General features: G+C 47.9%; 1 protein-coding gene across 8 annotated transcripts; it reads right to left on the bottom strand.

Moving 5' to 3' along the window:
- Positions 1-1,261: 1,261 nt before the first annotated feature.
- Positions 1,262-24,177, bottom strand: STK36 (serine/threonine kinase 36). 8 transcript variants are annotated; one of them, XM_037029121.1, is made up of 27 exons: positions 24,059-24,177; positions 23,440-23,608; positions 22,593-22,733; positions 22,413-22,490; positions 20,518-20,648; positions 20,038-20,287; positions 18,542-18,635; positions 18,084-18,256; positions 17,754-17,941; positions 17,226-17,325; positions 14,749-14,892; positions 11,513-11,692; positions 11,256-11,353; positions 10,701-10,806; positions 9,324-9,474; positions 9,019-9,146; positions 8,397-8,501; positions 7,928-8,026; positions 7,748-7,836; positions 7,427-7,490; positions 7,136-7,246; positions 6,080-6,154; positions 5,087-5,267; positions 4,681-4,828; positions 4,314-4,461; positions 3,020-3,766; positions 1,262-1,985 (listed from the first exon to the last, which is right to left on the bottom strand). In XM_037029121.1, the coding sequence occupies exons 2-27, from the start codon at positions 23,521-23,523 to the stop codon at positions 1,842-1,844; spliced, it is 3,957 nt and encodes a 1,318-aa protein (XP_036885016.1). In that variant the 5' UTR covers positions 23,524-23,608; positions 24,059-24,177; the 3' UTR covers positions 1,262-1,841. The 8 variants fall into 8 exon arrangements, with proteins under 8 accessions (XP_036885016.1, XP_036885014.1, XP_036885020.1 ...); XM_037029119.1 differs by lacking the exon at positions 24,059-24,177 and adding an exon at positions 23,896-23,969; XM_037029125.1 differs by lacking the exon at positions 24,059-24,177 and adding an exon at positions 23,896-23,969 and having other exon boundaries at positions 5,087-5,264.
- Positions 24,178-24,195: the final 18 nt, after the last annotated feature.

Genomic DNA, 24,195 nt, shown 5'->3' with positions numbered 1-24,195 from the left:
CTTCTCCCATCCAAACCGCTTCCTCTTCGCTCCACAAACAGGCCAGGCACGCTTCCATCTCAGGGCTTTTCAAGTGATCATTCTGCCTACACCTTTCCCTTGGATCGCTGCATTGCTCACTCCCTCCCCCGGTTAAGTCTGCTGAAACGTCACCTCCTCAGGGAGGCCTATACCCACCACCCAACTCAGCCCTTCTCATCCCTTTCCCCTTGCATTATTTTTCTCTGGAAAACTCTAAAACTCTAGTTTCTAGAGAAAACTAGAAAGGAACTCTAGTTTTCTCTAGAAAACTCTAGTACTTTCCTACATACTATATATATAACTCCCTCATTTTGGTATGTTCACTGTCTCCCCCACCAGAATGCAAGTCTGTGACAGACAGGCACTGCTTCACTTCCAGTGATTAGAACAGTTTCCGGCATATGGAAAGGACTCAGTAAATAATATGCTGAATTGATTGAAATAATCTAGATAAGAGGAAATTATGGGAAAAAATGTTACTTTTGCTAAAATATAAACACAGACAATGAGTGGGCAATGAAGACAAGGACTAGATAAAATTCCTTGTAAAAATAAGGGAATTTAAGGAAGGACAAAAAGTCATCTCCCATTTTATGGATGGAAAAATGAGGGCCCTGGGAAGCTTGTCACAAGCCGTCCAATGAGTCAAGGTTCCAGGGGCGCCCAACCTTTTGGTGTCTCTGGGCCACACTGGAGGAAGAGCTATCTGGGGCCACACATTAAATACATACACGCTAATGAAAACTGTTGAGCAAAAACAAAAGCTTTTAAGTTCATGATTCTGTGTTGGGCATGCGCATCCCTAGCCATCCTGGGCCACTTACTAAGCTTTCCAATGTTTCCAGCTGGATTACAATCCTAACTAATGAGTCTGCCAAACACCTCTTTCTAGTAAATAAACTGCACAGCATCCATAAACAGCTACCCTACTGGAGCAGCTATCACCAAAATGCCACCAAATGGTAAAACTAGCCACTAAGCCTGAGCATTCATAGCAATCCATTTACCTCTCTGTTTAATTTGTTCAATTCCTTCAACTGCATGGGCCTGGGCTTAGAAGTAGGTGTCCACATGAAGCTCATCTGGGATAAAAGCAGCTGGAAGGCAGGCAAAGACAGAACTAAGCTCCCAAGCCAGGATCCCATATGAACAGGACACCAGTGCTTCCAGCACCACACAGAAGCTAAGTGGGGCTGAACCTCCCAACCCCTTACTCCGGCAGCTCAAAATAGGGTGAGGCACACCTTTTATTACAAGAGTTACAAACATTACAAAAAAAAAGATACACCACCCCCACCCCTATGCCCTCCCACAGATGGGAATGTGGGCTATGGACTGAGGAACCCTTCGCAACAGGAACTGATTGATGGCACTCATCCCAAGTCCAGAGCTGAGACGGGCTCTGTCTTCATCACTGTCCTTGTGCACCTAAACCAAGGACCTGTTAGGAGGATCATAGGAGCTCCAGAAAGGAAGAGATCTCTCAGGTCGGCGGTGTCTCCCCCAAGATCCAGGGAGCATCTTCCTGGGGTTTAAGGCACAGCAGTGGAGAAAAGACCTCTGGATACAGAGAAGGAAGGAGTCTCCTCTGGCACCAACGGCAACGAAGTTTACTGGTTGAAATCATCCTGAAGTGGGGGTGGGGGACGCTTTATATATAAATATTTTCTAGTTTCTCATTCTCAAATCAGTTGAGTTGGCAGCTTTTCTCTCTTTTTAAAATCTTTTTAGCTCTCAGTTGAGTTGATGGCTTGTATGGTACAAAGAGTTGGCAATAGTGGGGCAACGAAGGTTGGAGGCTGGACCCCAGAAATCTGGGATCACGTGCTGTGGGTTGGCCTCAGGAGGTGAATGAGTTTCCTGCAGTGTTTGGCAGAGGCAGGCCTGGGACTGCTGTGTGGCAGTAACTGATCCCCCAGAGAGAGCAAGGCTAATTTCTCACTGGCACCCAGGGACACCAACACCTGTGGGACAGAGGGCAGATGTCAGAACACGACATGCAGAGGACTCTCATCTGGCCTGGCAATTCCCACCTCAGGAAAAAAAAAAAGGTGGGGGGCTCTTGGGGACTCAAAAGTTTGTGGGGGAAAAGAGAAACCCTGGAGACAGGACTTATCAGGACCAGAGGTCTACTTCCACTCTGTGGTTACAGAGCATGAAACCACAGCACTTGTCCCCAGGAAGAAGTGATAGCAGACCTGTGATTCCAAGCCATGGACCTACACCACTGGGGCTTCACCTCATTACCATCAAGAGTCCTTTTTATCATGTCCCCACATGGATTGCCAGAAAATCCTATAATATATATCATTACCATCCTGTCAAAATTTCTGTTCTGTGTGAACCCTGAAAATGCTATTATACTGAGCTATTATAATTTGGAGGTTTAGCCTTATCACAGGTAGATATGTGATTTCATTGGGCTGTTTATACACTGAGAATTGAGTGGAAAAGACAGAATAAACCAGTGGTTAAAATATGGGACTCAGACTCTTGACTTCAAAAGTCTAATCCTACATACTAGCTGTGTCATTTGGACAAGTTATAAATTCTTTGTGCCTCAGCTTCAGAGCCTGCAAGATAAGAAATAGCTTTAACCAGATAATAAAAGTAAAACTTTTAGCATGGTGCTTTTAACATGGTAAGTGCTAAGAGAGAAGATGGCATCATCACGGCTCCCAGAAGGAAGCCACCCTTTACGTCCACATCGCCAATCTTCCCTTGCCTCCCTCTCATGTAGACTCTGGATGAGAGAAGCAGTGGTCCTGGAGATCCCAGGCATTTCCCAGCCCAATGGAGCCCTCTTCCAAGTCCCTTCCCTTCTCTGGGGTGAGAGATGGCAGATGAAAACTCATCTCCAAGATAACGCCCTGGGGTTTCCTGCTCTCAAGAGGACAAACGTTGATCTCTGGATGTCCCAATTCCTTTGAGGCTACCTCAGAAAACTGTTGTGAACTACAACCCCATCATCACGGTTCCTAAATCCCCTGGGGTGTACCTGATGTATACAGGGCTCCTGGCGGAGGCTCCGAAGGGCAATGAGGGCCGCCTCCTTCACGTCTGGCTGAGGGTCCCCACATGCCATCTCCAGGAGCCGCTGGGGTACTTCATACTGTAGCAGCTCTTCCCCCAACCCCTCAGGTCCCAAGTTGCCTAAAGCTGACACAGCATTGCGCCGGATACCAGCCTGAGGATCTCCAAGCAACTGGGTCATACAGGGTACCGCAGCTCCTAGGGCTGGTCCCAGGGGACCAGCTTGGTAGGCTGTATTGCCCACAGCAAAGCTGGCACTGCGTCGCACAGCAGGGTCCTTGTCTCCAAGCCCCAGTAGCAGAAGGTTGAGCAGTCCAGCCTGGCTCTGCAGTGCCCCACGCAGGGCCACACTGTGTTGGAGCAAGTGTCCCAGGAGCCTGTAAGTGCGGGCCCGCACAGAGTTATCTGGGTGGCCCAGGAGGCTGCGCAGGGGCCAATAGGATTCATCGGAGCCGGCCAAGAGTTCTTGGATAAAGGACAAATGACTGGGAGACAGAACCCGGGCTGTGTGCGCCAACAGAGAAAGAAGGTCAGAGGTCAGCAGCGGCTGGTCACCTAGAAGTGCAACTGAGAGGAACGAGACAACAGTCCTGGGGGAGGCAGCCACTGCGTTCACAAACTGGTTGAGACAGGTGAGATCCCTGAGGGCCAGGTGTGTGAGGAGACTGATGGGCAGCTCAACTTGTGACAAGGGAAGATGGTAGCAGCAGACCTAGGAGAGAAGGAGGGGAGCAGGCAAGAGTAGTTCAGGGAGAGGGAGAACACACCGCAACTCAATAGCTACAAGGAGCCCAAAATCTGGGAGTAAAGCCAAGCTATGGTGAGAATGCCACAGAGAGCTGAGAACGTGGCGAGAACTGACCCACAGCACTCCGCAGAAGACGCAATGTGGCCCCAAGAGAAAAGGTCCTTTCCAAGTTCAGTCCTTGCTCTGCTTTGTCAGAAACCCAATGTTTAGTGGCAAGAACTGCTAGAGAAGCGGTTCCTGGCTAGGAGTTGAGTGTCCAGTGCATAGATTGGGATGCTCACCCCACTGAGCTCCTATGGAATTCAGATAAGAGACTGATGGAGGTACCAGCCCCAGCTCTAACCACACGCCTCTGTTCAGGCCTGAACAGTGTCTCCACTCCAACTCTTAGACCCAACCAGATGCGCTACTCTTACAGGGGCCAAGGAGAGGCCTGGAGCTGCGGGGAGTGAATTAGAGTGCACAAGGCAGTTGGTCATCTTCCTCTCCCACCCTCATGCCTCCGAAGTACCTGCAGCAGGTAGGCTGTGACTTCGGAGTCTGTGAGGTCAGCCAAGATACCCACAAGGAGGTCAGCATCCACATCCAGGGCAAAGGGGAAGCAGAGGAGCTGGCAGACAGAGAGCACCACCACGGGGAGAAACTCAGACCCGTGAGGCCTAAGGAGAGGAGTGTGGAAGAATTCACTTGGTCCTGCTCTCCCACCTTTTATTATCACCCCCCTCAAGTTTCCTAGTCCAGCTCTCCTTCCCCAATCTCAGCATACCATCTCTTGCCTCATAGCTCAACTGTCAGCTATTTCTCTCCTGCCTCCCACTCCCTGCCTGCCACTGCAGACTCTCAGATCTCCAGTTCTCCCTCCTGTAGCTCAAACTCACGCTTGGCCCAGCTGCTGCAGGAAGCTCGGGGAAAGCAGATGCTTCAGGGTGGACATGAGGCTACTTCCACGCTGAGACAGGTGTCTCAGGCATAACTGGGGCTCCTGGGTGAAGGTGACCACGGCCAGGCTCAGCAGGGCTGCCACACCTGGAAACATCAAGAATGAAGACCCAGTGGAACAGACAAGAAGCCCAGAAGTTCCTGCTTCCCCGTGGCTCCCAGGGCTACCACGTATTCAGTCCCTTCCCCATCCCTAAGCAATTTCAGTGTAGAATTTCCACCCTCTCTCCAGGCAGCAGCAGCAGTGGCAGCAGTTTCCATGGCCAACCCAGTTCTAGGATGCTCCTCATGAAGAGGGATCCATACACTGGCCCCACAAAGAAGGCCATGCAGATGAAAAGCTACCTTGGGGCGAGATCAGCATCCAGTCTGGCTCTGAGCTTGAGCTACGTGGACTGGACAGTGATAGCTCCTCTTCCTGGGTAGATACCTCCTTGGGGAGCCTCAGAGCCATGAAGAAGCGGTGCCACAGAACAGTCCACATTTCTGAGTTAACCACGTCCCTTATCAGGCTAGCCTTCCCCTGCTGGAGACAAAATTAAAAGAAGGTGGGTGGGTGGGGTCAAAGTCAGGAGTCAAACGCCTTTTTTTTCCACTCTTGTCCCTGACGGATGAGGAAAGGGAGTCCCAGAAATGATCCTTTCTGTTTTCCCAACTGGGATTTCCCTTCTATCTTGGTTCCCCTTCTTACCATATCTTAACCCCTTGCCCTCCCAATCCATGTGCACGTCTACTAGAAACCAGAGAAACCTTTCTTTCCCCTGAATCCCAAGGGATGCATCTGCATGGTTCCTTTTAAGAGGTCCATACTGCCCTGGCCAGGTAGTTCAGCTGGTTAGAGCATCGTCCCAGTACACCCAGGTTGTGGGTTAGATCCCTGGTAAGGGCACGTATAAGAATCAACCAGTGAGCCCTGGCTGGTGTGGCTCAGTGGACTGAGCGCTGGCTTGTGAACTGAAAGGTCACCAGTTCAATTCCTGGTTAGGGCATATGCCTGGGTTGCAGGCTAGGTCCCCGGCTGGGAGTGTGCAAGAGGCAACAGATAACATCTCTCTCTTTCTCTCCCTTCCTTCCCCTCTCTCAAAAAATAAATAAAACCTTTAAAAAATCAACCAATCAATGAATAAGTAGAAAAACAAATCAATGTTTCTCACTACCTCTCCCTTCCTCTCTCTCTAAAATCAATAAAGGGTCCACACTGAAGGCAAGTGGGGCCTTTCTAAAGCCATCACAAGCAGTCATTTGTGGATTGCTTTTTCTTTCCTAATGTCCAGCAGCTCCCTAAAATCCCCAGTTTTTCTCCCCATACTTGCCAGGTGCCCTAAGATGCAGCTGTACCTGGGTGAGGAGCTGCAGCAGAAGGATAAGCAGGCCGTCATAGAATCCGCAGCCATCCGGTGGAGTCAACCGGACCTGCGGGAAAGAGGCGGGAAGAAGGCAGACCTCTGAGCCAGAGGAGGTGGCCTCACAGGCCTGCACACCCAACTCCTGGCCAGGCAGAAAGAGCTTTTCCTCCACCTGGTGTTGTGGAAAGTCATGGTTCCTGCCTATTTGATCAAATGACTAACTCTGTCCTAAAGACACACAGTCTGGTAGGGTAAGCAGACAAAGAAAAAACTTACAGCTTAGGAAGATACTTTCTAAACAAGAGGCTGGGAGTTCACAGTTAAAGAGTGCCTAACTCTGCACCCTGGAGGTAGGAAACTGGTGGGATTACAAGTTTAAAAGGCAGGCAAGAGAAGGTGAAGGTAGTAAGGGACAACATTCCAAGCAAAGTCATAGCATATATAAAGGCAGGTCATGAGAGACCATAGTGAGTTTCCAAAATGTAACTCTTTTGGTCAAGTAGGATTATAGGGCCTAGAGGTAACAGATGAGCTTTCAGCAGCCTGCTAAAAAATTTGGACTTCATCCCAGAAGCAGTGAGAAGCCACTGAGGACTTAACGCAAGCTCTGCATGGGCAAGATTTTTTCTTTTATTCACTGCTATATTACCAGAGCCTAGAATTGTGTCTGCTACTCAATGAACGTGTTAAGTAATTACTGCTTGAACAAATGATCGATTTTCCTTCACTGAAAGCTCACTCTGGTGGCAGTGAAGAAAATGGACTGAAAAAGAGAGAATCTTTAGTGGGCAAGTGCCAAAGCCCAAGACAGAAACAATGCGTCTCTCCCTCTTTAACGGTCCAGAGTGTTAACAACACATCTGAAGCCCTGACCAGTCTGGGCTCAGAGGGATCAATTATCTGGGGGAAAAGGGCCGCAAAGATTCCTCAACTCCTTTACCAATTTTTAGTTTACTCTATGCTGGCTGGCATTTCAGTCTTTCCTCCCTGAACGCATTCCTCGTTTGACACAGAGAAAGCCTGGCTATGCATTCCCTGCAGATCTCACCTCCGCAGGGGCAGACAGGGCATGTGTGGTTGCGGGGATCCACTCCACAGGCTGGAGGTCAAAGGTCACCCCTTGCTGTCCAAGCTGTCCCAGTAGACAGGCAGCTGCACTCTGGAGAGTTTAGAGGCAGACAAGAAACGGTGTTCAGCACAAGCAGGGAGGATTTAGGTCTCTGTCCTAGACCAGGAGAATACCGCATAAAAAAGTGCAAAGGGGATGATGAATACCCTGCTCCCGAAAAGATGGGGTGATGGCGTGAAAAGGGGAGGAGGATGACACTTGAAAACTCACCACAAGAGAGACGATGTGAGAACGGGTAAAGAGAGCGGCAATCTCACTCCCTAGCTTCTCCATTCTGGAATAAGGAGATATGTCAGGGGACGCAGCAGTGGGGAAAGAGGCTGGCGGGTGGCCTTCCTTCTCCCTTGAATGGCACTCTCCACCCAGGCTGCGTGTCCAGCTCCAAGGCACAAAGTTGGTAGGAATTGAGGTGTGTTCTTTGTGGAGAAACCTTCACTCTGTCCCAGTCCCTTCTAAGGATAGGCTGCTCTCTGTCAGGGTGAGCTCTGTGGGTAGAAGATTTTGGTGGAGAGACCCCACTTTGTGACTCACCCAGGAGGCAGATCTTGGAGCCGAAGGACAAGAAGGGAGAGGAGGTAGAGTGTCACTTCTGCAGACTCTTCCCAGTCCACTACCTTGACCTACAAAGGAAACTGCAGATATCAGAGCCATCTCTGATTGAGATGGTGGGGCCACCATGACATGACACGCCCACCTGTGTTGCTGACCTACCTTGCCCTGGACCAACATCAACAGAGACTCCAGGGCCAGGGGCTCTTGCCCTAGAAGACGGCACAGGCGTTCGCTAACATGGCAGCAGGAGTAGAGAACCTTGAGGAAGTGGGGAGGAGTCTGTCAGTGAGCAAGCAGCACCTGGGCTCCCAGACTGGAAGCCTCAGCTGAAAGCAGGCTAGCCTCTCAACACATCTGATACCCACACTTGGGGGTATCAGAAAAGTTTGGGCCACTTCCACCTCTTGCTGTAAGACAGTGAGGTAAGGATGCTTCTCAGTTCTGGTGAGGACTGGCCAATAGTGGGGACATCTCAGTTGAAAAGATGTAAAACTAGAACAGAGTTCCGCAAGGGGGGGGTCTCTCATCTCAGTCTGTGTGTGTGTGTGTGTGTGTGTGTGTGTGTGCACGTGCACTCGTGGGGGTTAAAAAGAAATCTGCAGCACCAGGAGGTATAGGCAGGCAGTACCTTAAGAAGGTGTAGGCACAGGATGGGATGCTGCAATCCAGAGATGAGGGACGGCCTCAGTTGGTTGTTGTCCTCGGTGAGCTGATTTGCCAAATGCCAAGAGATCTGTAGGGACATTCCTGAAGAATCAATCCCATTTCCATGATTCTAATCCTATTCCTCTTCTATCTCCAACTAATCAGGACTCTCATCCCTTGCTAGTCACTCTTGCCCAGGGGTCAGAAGCCTCAGACCCCATTCCGTTCCCAATATTTCTGGCCAACAGAGAGCCAAAAGTCACAATCTTCAGCCCCAGTGTGGGCGGGCACAGAGGACAGAATTGCTAGCCTAAAGGGAGCAGGAAACCTGAATCCTGCACCCTTGAAGAAGCATCACTGGGAGCTTCAGATCAACTGCTCTACTACATGGGCAATTTGTCACTGAGCTCTCTAATGAAGGTCTCTGGGATTTTGGCCACATCATGTTCTATAAGAGGCCCAGACCCAGGGTGGGATCATCTGTTTCTGGAAGTAGAGGATAAGAGGAGGCATAACAACTATTTCTCTGCCTTTCTGAGAAGCTGGGGCCAGCCTCTCCAACCCTGGCAACAGCAGTGAGACGAACAAGAAACTGCAGCTCAGACCTGCTCCTTGGCTTCCCAGCAGCCGGGCAGCCCTAGAGGGGCAATGCACATGGCTGCCAGCGCAGAGGAAATGGCTCCAGGCAGATCCTCACTCTGCTCCCGCAGTGGCTGGCTCACCAGAGGGGCTCCTATGGAGAAAGGCAAAGAATGCAGGGTCGGTCTAGTTGTTACTCAGATCCCCCTCCACTCTTTCAGCCCACAGTTATTTATTGGGCACTCACTAAACTGTGTCTAGGTGATGGCAGTAGAAAGCGCAGAGTTGGACCTACTCACCAAGTAAGTCCTCCCCTCCCCACTCTGGTTACCTGGAGGGGTGTGGAAAGGGAGCTGTGGCACTGTCAAGCCATGAAGGAGCCCATCTAACACAGCTCGCTGGGTAGTCAGCAGACTGGAGTAAAAGGCTTTGGAGACGGTGCAGCTGTTCCCATCCATGGCTTCACACAGAACAGTAAAGCACTAAGGGAGATGAGGGCAGGGTTCATCTTAGGGCATCAGAAAACTGACTAGGCTTACAGTAAAGAGCAAGAATCCCCAGAGAACGCGAAAGAGGAGGAGGAACACTCAGGGGGACTAGCTACCTAATTTTAAGTACTACTCGTATGGGAGACACATTTAAAACTGCCTTCACGCTGCAAGGCCAGGGTTTTTAGGTGTCAGTCCTTCTTTACTCTCATCAGTAGCTCCCTAAATGTTTCTCAAAGTGCCATCTGTGGCCATGGGTATCGGGATTGCTGGGGGTTCCTGGATCCCTCCCAACCCAGTCCCCTGATTCAGAATTTCAGGAGGTGGGGCATCTATTCCAAACTCCCCATGCTGCTCACTGCACATGACATGTGAGAAGTGCTGGCCAATAATGTGAGTTGCTGCTGGTCAAAATTTACTCTGGATATTAAAAGCTTCCTGCCTTGAAAGGGTGAGGGATGTGAAAATAGGCTCTCACACTACAAGAAATTGAAGGGACTGCTAGCTAGAGGCCGGAAAGTAGCCCAAATCTGTGTTCCCAATTGCCAGTGTGAATAAGGACCAGGTAATCGTTTCCTTCCTTGCACACGTTCCACTCTAATTGTCTCCTCTGAGATCTTCTCCTTCAATCCTCCATTCCCCTGCCCCTCACCTCCGGAGTCCAGGCTAGAGAACCTATAGGGATCACTAGTCCACAGCACAAATAAGGTTGGGAAACACTAGCTCATCTGCAAGTCTCTCCAGGAAGAAATACCTGTACCTGAGGTTCCCTAAAACAGGCCAGACTCCTTAATGCCTCTGGGTCTTCCTATATGTTGCTCTTTCTGCCTGGAATATCGTCTCTACTGTCCTGCCTCATCTACTGACAAATCACTATGCATTCTCCAAATTCTAGCAGAGATGATTCCCTTCTTCAGGATTTCTCCTATGACCCTCCAAGTAGCGTTAATCTTCAGTGGTGTTTCTGCATTTTATACAGAGTTTCAATGTACTTTTCACACGACTGTCCTGGATCATTTTATGTATCTCCCTACTACATGATCCCTGTCCTTCAAAGATAGGAACCTTCCCTTACTCAAACTGCATATGGCACACGGCTGTCACCCAACAAATACCTGATGTAGTACCTTGATCTAACCCTATCTCGTCATAAGAAAGGAGGTAGGAGAGACACAGGGAAGGACAGGAGAGGCAGAAATCTGGGAGTGGGAACAGATTACCATCAGGCTATCCCTCCGCAAAGTCTGCTCGGAGTCAGCCGGCCGGGACAGCAGTTTCCCCAACATGTCCAGAAAGAGGCTGGCAGCTTCCTGAAATACCGGCAGGCTGGGAAAAAACGAGCCCATGGTTTCTTCTCATCTTCCTACCTAAAGCCCAGATGTGTAAATGGGGCAGTTCTGGGCAAGCAGGAGCAGCTCAGCAAAGGAACACATCACAATGCTCCCACCTCTCCCCCCGCTAAGCACACATGATCTCACATGTATACCCTCCAAGCCCCTTCTCCTTGCCATTTCTCTAAGTTCTTCACATCTTGACCCATTCATTTAGTGTATAGTGACTGCTGACACTTAAGTCCCAAAAGTCGTGGGGCAAACTTAGAGGCATCTCAGGGTCCGTAAGAGGACAAGCTGGACTCTGAGGGGTCAGTCAGCTGATCCCTAAACTTGTCACAAATAATGGCTTCTCACTTAGCCCCTTCCTAAAGGAGAAAGGAAGAATGGGGATAGAAATTGAAGCCAAACTGGCCAACAGAGCAAAACTGTGTCTTATCCCACCTGTCATCTGTCTGGCTCCTCTCCAGGTTGAAGGTGCAGGCAAAGTAGGCCTGAATCGCAGCCATCAGGTCCCGTGAGAAGGTCCCATACCAACATTGCTGCCAGAGAAGAAGACAGAGAGTAAGGCAACGGAGAAGGAGAAAAAGAATGAAAATAAAAAAGGCAACTGGGCCAAACAGAGACGGCAGCTCGAAGAAGAAAAATCGACGCAGAGGCTCCTGGAAACCCTCAGAGGCTCCTCGCAGCACAGTGCTGACCTGCCGAACACTGTCGCTCTCCTGGCTGTGCCTGAGCAGGCTGAGCAGCAGCCCCGGGAGCCCCGCCTCACGGCAGAAGGAATACAAGGGAGTGGAGTCGCTGCAGCTGGACAGAAGGCTGCTCAGCACCCGGAGTGCGGGCAGGATCTGGGAAGCACCCTCCAGCTTGTCTTTCAGGATCTGGGTGGCACAAGGGAAAGGAGTAATCAATATTATCGGAGGTAAAAGAAAAGTCACAGATCAAATGTCCCCAAGGAGCTGGCAAAGCCAACCAGACGTTCTCACTCCTTTCTTGGGGAGTCTGAAGCCCAGAGAAGAGGAGGGAAGTAGGGAACCAGTACCAGGGAAAAGGAGTACAGACAGTCAGGTCACCTGACTTATATAGCAGTGACCAAGGGGAAGGGGCCGCCCCTCAGGATATCTGTGTCAGGCACAATGCCATTCCCATCTGTTCCCTCCCTTCTCCAGCCCTTCATCTTAAAAACAAGCACACACACTCACATATACTTCTGAAAATTAAAAACAGTGGACACAAAACAGATGCTCTCCAACTCCAGATAAACAAAACAATACTGTTCAACTCTTGCCCAAGAGCTGACAGACTACAGTCCACCCACCAAATCCCGCCTCTGGCTTATTTCTACATGGCCTTGTGAGCTGAGGACACTATTATACTTTTACATGGTTATTCTTTAAGAGATTATTCTTGAAAGAAGAGTAACATTTAGATCATTGTTTTAAGTCTTTTCACTTATTTGCTCATTTAATCTTTACAATCACTTTTTGAAGTAAACACAAACACAGTTACAGATGAGACTGAAGCTTCCAGACAGCCTAAGTAAGTTGTCAACAATGACACAGCTACAGAGTAGTTCAGGTAAAATTCCACCTTAGGAAGTCCTATCCTGGAGGCAGAGCTTTTAACTTGCTTCCCTACTGAAGAGTCGTCCAGCACAGCACGTAAGACTCAAAAGAGAAGGGCAACGTGCCAAGGCAATTCATGGGACAAAGGAGAGCCATTCCAACAAATGGTGCTGGGACAGCTGTATACTTACATGCAAAGTATCGACTTAGACCCTTCACATTGTGGACCTCACATTATATACAAAATTTAAATAAACATTTTAACTCAAATGGGTCAGAGAACTAAATGTCAGAGCTAAAACTAGAAAACTTTTTGAAGAAACACAGAAGGAAAAACTTCTAAGTCTTCGGGTTTGGAAAATATTTCTTAGATACACCACCAAAAGTATAATCTACAAAGGGAAAATACAGTGACTGGATTTCATAAAGATGTAAAACCCTTGTACTTCAAGACACTCAGAAGAATAAAGAGACAAAGCACAGACTGGGAGAAAATATTTGCAAGTCACATAACTGAAAAAGGTCTTGTATCCAGAATAACCAAAGAACTCTTACAACTCAGTAAGAAGATAAACCACCTGATTTAAAAAATGAGCAAAAAGAGATGAAATTTTGCAAATGGCGAACGAGCACATGGAAAGATTCCTGATATTAGTCATTAGCAAAACACAAATAAAAGTGACAATGATACACTATTCCACACTCACAAGAATGGCTATAGTCGAAAGACAGACAACAATACATGTTAGCAAGGTTGTGAAGAAATGGGGGCCCTCATACATTGCTGTAGGAATGCAAACTGGTGCAGTCATTTTGGATAGTTCAGCAGCTTCTTAAAATGTTAAATAAATTTAACATAACAAACTTACCACATGACCCGGCAATTCCACTCCTCAATATCCACCCAAAAGAAATGAAAGTTTGTCTACAAAGATTCCCACGTGATTGTTCATATTGGCATTCTTCACAAAAGCCAAAAAGGGGAAACAACCTCAATGTTCACCAACTGGGGCGTGGATAAATAAAATGTGACATATGTCCATGTAACAGAATACTAATCAGCAATAAAAAGGAATGGAGTACTGATACAGCGTGAATGAGCCTCAAAAACATTATGCTAAGGAGCCAGGCATAAATACTGTATACCGTGTGATCCACTGACATGAAATGTCCAGAAAAGGCAAATCTGTGAGACGGAGAGCAGATTAATGGTGGCCTGAGCCTAAGGTCGGACTGAGTACTAACTATAAATGGGTATGAGCGATCTCACTGGGGGAACACAAATACTCTAAAGCTGGGTTATGATGATGGTGTCACATCTCGGTGCATTTATTAAATCATCACTAAACAGACTTTAAAGAAAAGAGAGCAGAAAAGATGCAGGCAGCATATTTCGGTGAGTCCCCAGGAAGGAAGATCACTGTGTTTCGGAGAGGCAAGGAAAGGCTTTGTGCGAGGGAGCAATGCTGCGAATGCCGACTGAGCAAAATGTTACTCCCTAAAAAAGAATCTCATTCTTCTAGTTAGCATACCTGTATCAGAAAATATTGTATACCCAATTGGCACGGCTACAGTTTCCATTTTGTCAATAAAAATATTGTAGACAGCCCTGACTGGTGTGACTCAGTGGACTGAGCGCTGGCCTGTGAACCAAAGGGTCACCAGTTCAATTCCCAGTCAGGGCACATGCCTGAGTTGCAGTCCAGGTCCCCGGCGGGGGTGTACAGAAGGCAACCAATTGATGTTTCCCTCACACACTGATGTTTCTCTCGCTCTTTCTCCCTCCCTTCCCCTCTCTCTAAAAATAAACAAAATCTTTTAAAAATTTATGTAGATACATTTTTCTCTCATTGTATAAGTACTTACATAACATCCTCCATTGTTTTTTAATTTTTACTTTTTTTTATAGAGAGGGGAAGGGAGGGAGAAGAGAGGGAGAGAAACATCCATCAGTTGCCTCTCTCATGCCCCCAACTGGAGACCTGGCCCACAACCACGGCATCTGCCCTGACTGGGAATACAACCAGCGACCTTTCGGCTTGCAGGCAGAGACTCAGTTCACTGAGCCACATCAGCCAGGGCATGACCTGCATTTTTGCCTCACAGCTCGCAATGCCTAAAGTATTCACCATGAGAAAGTTTGATGATCCCTGCTCTGGATGGATGCTTTTCCCTTCAGAGAGAGAAACCCAAGACCTGTTCTTTCTGTTACTAAAGGAGGTTAGCAAATCTCCATGAATTAAGCAGACACATTAAAAGAAAACTGGAAAGGGACAAACTTCCTCTTTCTCCTGATGCCAATCAATGTTTTTTAATGTCTCATCTGTGAAAATAGTCTCACACCCCCTCCACAGTACCCTCCTGCCCATCACCTGCCCTCCGGCCTCTTGCAGCTGACTCTGGATGCGCTGGCAGAAGTCCGGATTGCACAGCAGGGTGAGAGGGGCCTTCAGCTGGATGGGGGTGGGCTTGCTGGCCTCGAGCAGGTGTTGCCACTCATCATCACTGTCTGGCTCCTGAGGCACAGGGGAGAGAAGAGGTCAGGAATGTAAGGTTGAGGGCAGTAGCGCCCAGTCTGGGGGATCATGCAGTAACTGCAAGAAACCAGGGACTCCTTTGGTGCAGACATGTTTTTTCCAATGATCAGTTTAAAAAGGTAGAGCTGGAAGTAGGCACACGGGTCTTGAAAAGTCTCTTGGAGAAGAACGGCATGTGTGCACAGAGATTAGAAAGATGTCCATCCACTGCAGCATGGCTTGCAGTTTAAAATCATTGTAAAAAGAAAAAGGAAATGTCACAAAGCCGGTCCATAACGGAATACTAAGTCATGGCCCATCCATATTAGATAATACTTAAAAGTTATTAAGATTGTTGTATTGAGGATGCATCACCTATGCAGTCTTCCTACCAAAAAAATGCATAACATGAATATAATGAGAAAATATCAATTTGAGGACTATTCTGCAAAATAACTGGCCTGTGTACTTCAAACTGAGAATCATGAAAGGCAAAATAATAATAATAATAATAATAGGAATTGTTCCAGATTAAAGGAAATTAAAAAGGCAAAATAATTACTGCATAACAGTGAATTGGACTACGGATCAGGAAAAAATTTTTGGCTATAAAGAACATTACTGGAGCAATTGGCAAAATTTGAATATGGATTATAGGTTAAGCAACCAAATTACATCAATGTTAGTTTTCTGACTTCTATAATTGTACCATGATAATGCAAGTAAATGACCTTGTTCTTAGAAAATTATGCACTAAAGTATTTAAAGGCAAAGGAGCATAATTGCCACTTACCCTAAAAATGACAAGAAAGTCGGTATGTGTATGTGTATATATATATACACATACACATATATATATATATATATAGAGAGAGAGAGAGAGAAAGTCATAAACCAAAATAGCAGAATTTGAACAACTGGTGCATCTGGGTGAAAAAAGCATAGAGAGCCCTGGCTGGTGTAGCTCAGTGGATTGAGCGCAGGCCTGCGAACCACACGATCGCGGTTCGATTCCCAGTCAGGGCATATGCCTGGGTTGCAGGCCAGTTCCCAGCGGGGTACTCATGAGAGGCAACCATACATTGATATTTCTCTCTTTCTCTCCTTCCCTTCCCGTCTAAAGATAAATAAATAAAATCTTTAAAAAAAAAAGCATAGAGAAATTCTTTGTAGTATTATTACAATTATTCTTTAAGTTTGAATTATTTCACAATAAAGTGCTAAAACCCTAGGGGGCTGGGGATGGACCGGATGGAAGAACATACATGTACAACCCATGGACACACATAACAGTGTGGTGGTGCCCAGAGGGAAGGGAGAGCTGGGGCTGGGAGGAAGGGGGCCAAGGGGGCAAAATATCAACATCTACAAAACTGTCAACAATAAAAATAAAGAAAAATATTAGACTGAAAAGAAATACAATAGCCCTGGCTGGTGTGGCTCAGTGGACTGGAGTGCCGGCCTGGGAACCAAGAGGTCGCTGGTTTGATTCCCTGTCAGGGCACATGCCCAGCTTGGGTTGTGGGTCAGGTCCCTAGTAGGGGGTGTGCGAGAAGCAACCGCACATGTATGTTTCTCTCCTCTCTCCCTTTTCCCCTCTCTAAACATAAAAAAAGCTAAAAATAAACTAAATTTAAAAAATTAAAATTTAAAACATTAAAAAACACCCACAGAAGATTGAGTAGAACTACATGTTCAGATGTAGAATGACATCTAAAACAGACCATATGGTAAGATAGGCATGATGTAAAGCAATACATACGATATGAACTCAGTAACACTGAAACAGAAAAACTATGTATTTCTATGTGTGCATGTACATGCATACAAGAGTACAGAAAGGTCTGAAGAAGACAGACAGAACAGCAGACACCTCTGGAACCTAGGTAATGCCTAAGAGGGACTTACATTTTTACCTATGTTTTCCAATTTTTAATAATTACAAGTTCAGATAACTGTGCAATTAAAACCTGTAAGTTAACAATAAGAGAGCTGATTGGTTGGGTTTTTTTGAGATTTTATTTACTTATCTTTAGAGGGGAAGGGAAGGAGAGAGGGAGAGAAACATCAATGTATGGTTGCCTGTCTTGGGACCCCTGCTGGAAACTGGCCTGCAACCCAGGCATGTGCCCTGACTGGGAATCAAACCACGATCCTTTGGTTCTCAGGCCTGCGCTCAATCCACTGAGCTACACCAGCCAGGGCAAGAAAGCTGTTTTTAAACACAGGGAGCTCATACCTGGAGGATTGGGAAGCCCCGTTGTAGAAAAACACCTTCCCAGACCCAACACCCTATGGCAGTGACAAGGCCAGGAAGAGCCCTCAGCGCTCACCTCATTTTCTAGGTGCACCACATCAGTGCTCTCCTGGCCCGCTGCCTCCGGCCTCAGCCCAGGGAATGCCTGCTCACCATCCTGGGTGATCTGGTTTTCCCTGCCAGAGGAAGCAGAAGTAGGATGAATTACAGACCTGTGAGGCCTGGGGTTCATTAAATTGAGCCTCCCTCTAAGCCAAGATAGGAATTGAGCAAAGGCCGTGTAGGACTGAGTAGAGACCTTCTCGGACTAGGGCAGCACAGGGTGTGCTGACCACTACACACACATCCTTGACTGCTCTCACACTTTGGATCCTATTCTTAAGCATACCTAGGCTCCCAACTCAAATAACCTTCCCTTTTGTATTGAGAGAATTCTTACCCTTTCAGTTAATGTACAATTGGGGCACAGAGAACCAAAAGTTCCCACGTTTCCTGATGAATCTGTCCATATTCAGTGACAGGGCCCATGTTTTCTTTACTTTGGCTAAAGCCAAAGATCTGCAAGATACCTCACCCTATAAATCCCTAGCCATACGCTCCTCACCGAGGTGCAGGGGGCGCCTCTCCAGCCCCCAACTCAGTCCAGCTGCTCTTCATTTCTGAGGCCATGATCCCAGCCAAGAGGCCCGGTTCCTGAGGAGTGGCCCTGAGTCTGGGCACAGGGGCCATGCCAGAAACCACCTTGACGGTACTGGCCTCTTGCTCAAGGGCAGGTCCTGTGTTCTGGTGTTTCTGTGGGAAGTGGGCAGGAGACACTCAATCAGAACTGTGTGGGTGCCACAGGACAGCACAAATCCTATTTGGGGCCCTCTGACAACTCTAGAAAAGTCGCTAGCCTGGTCATGTCCCACATTCCCCACACAGTCCCACACACCTGCTTCTGTTTGGCCTCCTCAGCCATGCGCTTACAGGCTTGACGCAAGATTCGAGATCGGCTGCCCTTGGGGGCCAGCAGATGTGCCTGTTGGTCCTTTAGGACCTGAAGTTCTGGGGGGAGGCGACTGGTGAATGGGGTGCCCAAATCTGGGCCTGCTGGTTCGGTTATTACTACAGGGAGGGAAGAGGGGGAAGGCATGATCAACCGGAGCTGCACCATGTCCACTTGCCCAGAGACAACTTCAGTGTGTCCAGGCTTCCGTGGAGGACTATTCTGATAGAGTGACAAAGACGGAGGGGAATTGTAAGGGAGGTGGCAAAGGTAAGGTAAAGAGCTAGGAAGAAGGTTCAAGGTGGTGGGGTCAGGAAGATATTCTGGATCCAGATACTGGGGGAAGGCGGGTGAATTGGGGAGAACATTAAGGAAGTGCAAAAGCCCTGGGAACCCTGACTCACTGGTGACACGGCCAGCAATAAAGGGGTGATACAAAAGGTCTGGCCAGGACAGGCGCTGCCGGGGGTCCTTGGTGAGCAGTCCCTGCAGGAAGTTCTGTGGAGAGAAAATCCCCCATCAGCCTTCGCTTCCATTCAGGCTCTAACTAATCAGCCGAACCTGCAAACCAAGATTCCAGAGTCTAATCTTACAGCAGAGCAGCCGGTCTTGATCACATCCTCCCAAACCCTGTCCTTAGGCCTCATTTCCCTGGCTGAAGTCATGGAGAGAACTCACTGCCTCATCTCTTGGGGGGCCCCCAATTTCTCTCCATGGCCATTCTGGAACCCCAGAAGTAAAAACAGAAATCTCAGTTTCACCAGCTTCGTGAAGAATTGAGAAAAAAACTAGGAAGAGGCGGGGCTATCACCTTCAAAATCACCTTCAGAAAACAAACATTCAAAGGAATCCCAAACTGCTCACTTCACCCTCCCTTTGACCGCGGTGTGTTCGAAGCTGGGGAGGAACAGATGGATCTGCAGTTAGAAGCACACTCACACGCACACGTCACTGGGTAAGGGTGTGTTTGGGAGTACTCCAAACCAGAAATCAATCTTTCAGCACGTCTTCAGATGATGGAAGGGAAAGGACACTGTGTCTAAAAGGACACCTCAGTATGAGGTGTCCTTGGGGAACTCCCCAATTGGGCCTGAAATGGGAACAGAAGGCACTGGACAGTGACCACTGCCCTAAAACACGGTGATTAGTACCCCGAGGCTCTGGCTGGAGAGAACCGCCCCTCTGCCCTCCAGGAGAATAAATATCCTACGGCTATCGCCTGCTTAAGTTTCCTTTGTTTGGGTTCTTTTCCCATAATTACTTGAGCCTCTCCAAACTAAATAGGTTGGGGAGAAACCTGTCCCTTTTCATCTTACAGTGAAAGAAAGTTATAAGACTTTTCTCTGGGAAAAAGTTGCATTTAAATTCCACTCCAAGTCCAAATCTTGCCTTAGGTAAGAAATAAAAAGGGTCAACCCTTTTTTCTCCCTCCCTCTGTCCCTCCTTCCTCCAGCCTGCTGAGACTTGGCTGCAAGGAGCAGACACCACTTCTCTCATCTGCCCCTAATCACCAAGGAAGCCCCACTAGCTCTGGCCATTTGGATAGCTGAAGATTCCTTCTTTCAGGAAGAGGACTGAAAGCTGTGCTTGCAAAGCTAGATATCATCTGACAGGAAATAAGTGGAACACAGAGTATGTAAAAGAATCAGCCTCTATTTCTGGTGTCTTGAAATCACCTTTCCATCGAGATAAAAGATATCCTGGTCCAAGGAGGTGCTGCTATTCCCAAGTTTGGCATATCCACCCAGAAGCCCCTGCAGTCCAAAAGCAAGGCAGCTTACACCAGCACCCGCATTAACTGCAAAGTCCTGCCCAGCTCTGGAAAAGGATTTTGAAAAAGGGAACAGAGGCCGAGGGATACAGGTTTCCAACAGAAGAGTAAGTTCCCTTTCTATATTACCTTGAAGCAAGGACTAATGGTTGGGGGCCAGCGCACAGGGTCCTTGAGAATGAGGTTGACCAGCTGAAAGATGCTCGTGGTGTAGAAGGGAGGGGTGCCCACAGCCAGCTCATACAGTATGCAGCCCACAGACCAGAGGTCTGCGGTGTGGTCGTATGGTCGCTCTTCCACCAGCTCTGGGGACATATAGAGGGGAGTTCCTTTGATGGATGTCAGCACCATTGTGTTGGTGCTCATAGCCCGGGCAAACCTGCAGGTGATGGGATGGAGACACAGAGAGAAAATATTCAACAAAAACCACTACTCTCTCTCATTTTTGTGTGATATCCAAAACCTGAACAGAAAGAGCACTCTCCAAAAGACCCAGCAAGAAGTCCCGGTCTCTAGCTCAGGCTCTAAAACAAGGCCCACGTAAGCCAGGTGGAGAGTCTAAGGCTCCCTGTAGAAACAGGAGCAGAGACAGGAGGTCGGGCTCCTCACCCAAAGTCACAGAGCTTGATGCCACCACCCTTGGCAAGGAGGATGTTCTGAGGTTTCATGTCCCGGTGGAGGATGCGGTGGGAATGCAGGTAATACAGGGCCGACACCAACTGGGCAGCAATGGCCTGAACCTAGGGGTCAGTCAGGTACGAGAAAGAAAGGAGGAGTCAGAGGAAGGAGCCTGCTGAGGAGCCCAAAGACTCCTCCCTAAAGCTACAGCTGATGTGATCTTCTCTTCCTTCCCTGTCTTCCAGAGCTTCAGATACCTTCTATAGTTCTTGCTTCCCTACTCATTCATTCTTTCAATCGTTCACTTGTTGACTCAAAGAAAATGAGTTTCACTTAGCTGCATGACCATGGGCAGATTATTTCGTGCCTCTCAGATTCATCATTCATAAGATGACGATAATGATACCACCTACCTTAGGATTATTGTGAGGATTAAAAATTAAAGCATGTAAAGTAGCCCTGGCTGGTGTAGTTCAGCAAATTGAGCGTGGGCCTGCGAACCAGAGGATCGCGGTTCGATTCCCAGTCAGGGCACATGTCTGGGTTGCAGGTTGGTTCCCTGCAGGCCAACTCCCAGCAGGGGATGCATGAAAGGCAACCATACATTGATGTTTCTCTCCCTCTCTCCTTCCCCTCTAAAGATAAATAAATAAAATCTTTAAAAAAAAATTAAAGCATGTAAAGTAATTACAACTCAGAATGGTGCCTGCCACTTAGTAAGCATTCAATATACATTAGCTGTTATTAAGTAAGACAAAAATCCCCTTCTCAAGTAGTCAAAGAAACAAGACAGACAAAAGGAATAAGTGACCCTGGCTGGTGTGGCTCAGTGGATTGAGCACCAGCCTGCAAACAGAAGGGTGGCTGGTTCAATTCCCCACTGGGGCACATGCCTGAGTTACGGGCCAGGTCCCCATTTGGGGCATGTGAGAGGCAACCGATCAATGTATCTCTTGCACGTGGATGTTTCTCTCCTTTTCTTTCTCCCTCCCTTCCCCTCTCCCTAAAATTAATAAAATCTTTTTTTAAAGAGGATGAGTGCTCATACAGGAACAGAGTGCTGCAACGGGAAGCCCTGAGGAGGGCCTACTTGCTGGAGCACAGAAAACCCCCAGGATAAGTGTGGCTGGAAAGTGTACTCCACCAAATCCCACTGCTATCCGCCGTCTAGGTGGCAAATCTTACCTTAACCACAATCTTACACTGCCCCGCCCTCTCTGGTACCACCACGCTGGCCCTTCTTCCCCAGGTGCCCACGAACAATGACAACATTAACAATAGCTAACTGCAGTGAATACTGTATTTCAGAAACTCTTCTAAGCATTTTGAGTGAATTAAGTCATTAATCCTCACAGTAGCTTTATGAGACAGATGCGATTATTTCCACTTTAAAAAGAGGAAACTGAGCCCTGCCTGGTGTAGCTCAGTGGATTGAGTGTGGGCCTCCGAACCACACGATCGCGGTTCGATTCCCAGTCAGGGCACATGCCTGGATTGCAGGCCAGGTCCCAGCGTGGGATGTATGAGAGGCAACCATATGTTGATATTTCTCTCCTTCTCTTCTTCCCTTCCCCTCTACAGATAAATAAATAAAATCTAAAAAAAAAAAAAAAGAGGAAACTGAGCACAGAGAGGTTCAAGTAATTTGCCCAAGAGGATCCAGCCAGAGAGTGACAGAGCCGAACTTCATATTCAAAGATTTTGGCTCCTCGACTGCCACACTCTACTGTCATACCACACTGCCTCTATGTACAGCTAAACACTTCTATTTTTCTCAGCAAAACTTCAAAATGAAGACTCTCAGCCTCCATTCCCTCAGCTTTCCCTACCAGTCCTTACCTTGAGCAGAGTCAGGGCTAGGTTGAAGTTTGAGCCAGAAAACTTACCTGGTCTTCAGGAAGTTTTCCATCATCTTCCAGAATCTGAAAGAGCTCTCCCTCAGCATAGTCTGTCACTACCACCACCTGAAAGGCAAAGGCACCAATGGCTCCAGATTTAGGCACTGAAGTTGGAACATTCCTATGACGCTTCTTCTTGGGCAGAGGTGACCCCAAGCCAAAATGCACCTCTTTATCAGTCTCAAAGCTGTCGAGCATGTGCACAATGTTGGGATGCCGCAGACCCCGCATGATTTCAATCTCTCGTTGCAGATTCCTCAGCTCCTTTTCTGAGCGTCCCAATTTTGGGATGAACTTCAGGGCCACCACCTGTCAGTGGTAAGATGAAGAGTCAGGCCTAAACACACTACTGAAACTTTAGCCTCGGAACTCCGGAAGTGAGATTTGGATTGGGCCACCCTTACTCTACCTGAGAGTCTCCTACTCCACTCTCCCCATGGCCCTACCCTGGCCTTACCCAGGCTGCCCTTACCCCTTTGCCCTAGGAGGAAACAGCCTCTGCCAGACAGATAGAGCCCTGTGTTGGATTCTGGGAGAGGTATTCTGATTTAGGCAAAGAACTCCAGATCTAAGGGACTTAGGGAAAATGGAAGGAAAAATGAAGAGAGAAAAATAGTATTAAGATGGTTTATTTCTTCTTGCATAGGATGATATTGATTAATAATGGTGACATTTATTTACTTGTTTACTAAGCACTGTACAAAGTGATTCAGTATATTACATGTAATCCTCCAATCCCATCCATGAGACACTATACTTATCTTCTATAAACAAGAAAAATGAGACACAGAGAGAAAGGTTGAGTAACTGGTCCATAGTTCTAAGGCCAGAAAGTGGTTGAGCTAGGATTCAAACCCAAATAATCCAATTCCAGAGCTCACACTCCATAAGAAGTATTAAAAAGTCAGTGCCTTAGGATTATAGGTTGGTATGAATGCTTCCCTTAAGGACCCATTTTCCAGTGGAGTTGGAGGTACAGAATCCCACCCAAGAGATATCTCTCTTTGTTCACCACCTGAGCGCTGTATTTTCTCCGACCCTTGTACACCCTCCCAAAAGAGCCTTCTCCAATCATCTCCAACACGTGGTACTTTTCCATGACAGAAGTTTCAGAATTCCTCAGAAGGAAGAAGGTCGTGAAGAGCTACAGCTCCAGGGGCAGTTCCACACATCAGGGAAGTCTGCTTTGGGCATGGAAGAAAGGGTAATGTTAGCTGCCTTGCTTTTTCCTCTTGAAATTTTCACAACAATCCAAGCCTCAAAACCATGGTAGGGTGGAGTGGATGGGAAGATGACATCTTGGAGCAAATACTGTGCCTCTTATAGGTTGTCCCTTCTTTTCAGCCTCCTCCAGGCCCCCACACCCAGCCTCGCCCACCGACCCCGCCCCTTTCAGTCTCCCTCAAGTTCTTGCCACCGCCAACCTGCTCAGCATCCCTGCCCACACACCCTGCGCGCGTGCTTCACAGACCTGAACCCCAGGCTTTCCCCCAGCCTAGGAGCTTCAAGCTCCTCAGGCCGAGGGACGCTGGCTCTGCCCTTCAGCCCCGCCCCTTCAGGCTGCCTTAGTACCTTGCCTGACTTATAATTCTTCTCCACCCCCACGGCCGGTCTCTTTAGATTCCCATTGTTACCAATTGTACTTGCTACAATCGGTCAGAGGTACAGAGGACAAAGGCATTGAGAGATGTGTGGGAGACGGCGGACTGTCCTTAGGCACTTTCTAGGGCACTTCCGAACCGCCTATTGGCTATCAGGACCCACTAAAGAC

Source organism: Sturnira hondurensis, unplaced genomic scaffold (assembly GCF_014824575.4).
Source record: "Sturnira hondurensis isolate 20B ecotype Veracruz unplaced genomic scaffold, ASM1482457v3 Scaffold0020237, whole genome shotgun sequence".
Lineage (NCBI taxonomy): Eukaryota > Metazoa > Chordata > Mammalia > Chiroptera > Phyllostomidae > Sturnira > Sturnira hondurensis.
This window is presented reverse-complemented; position numbering and strand designations above follow the sequence as displayed.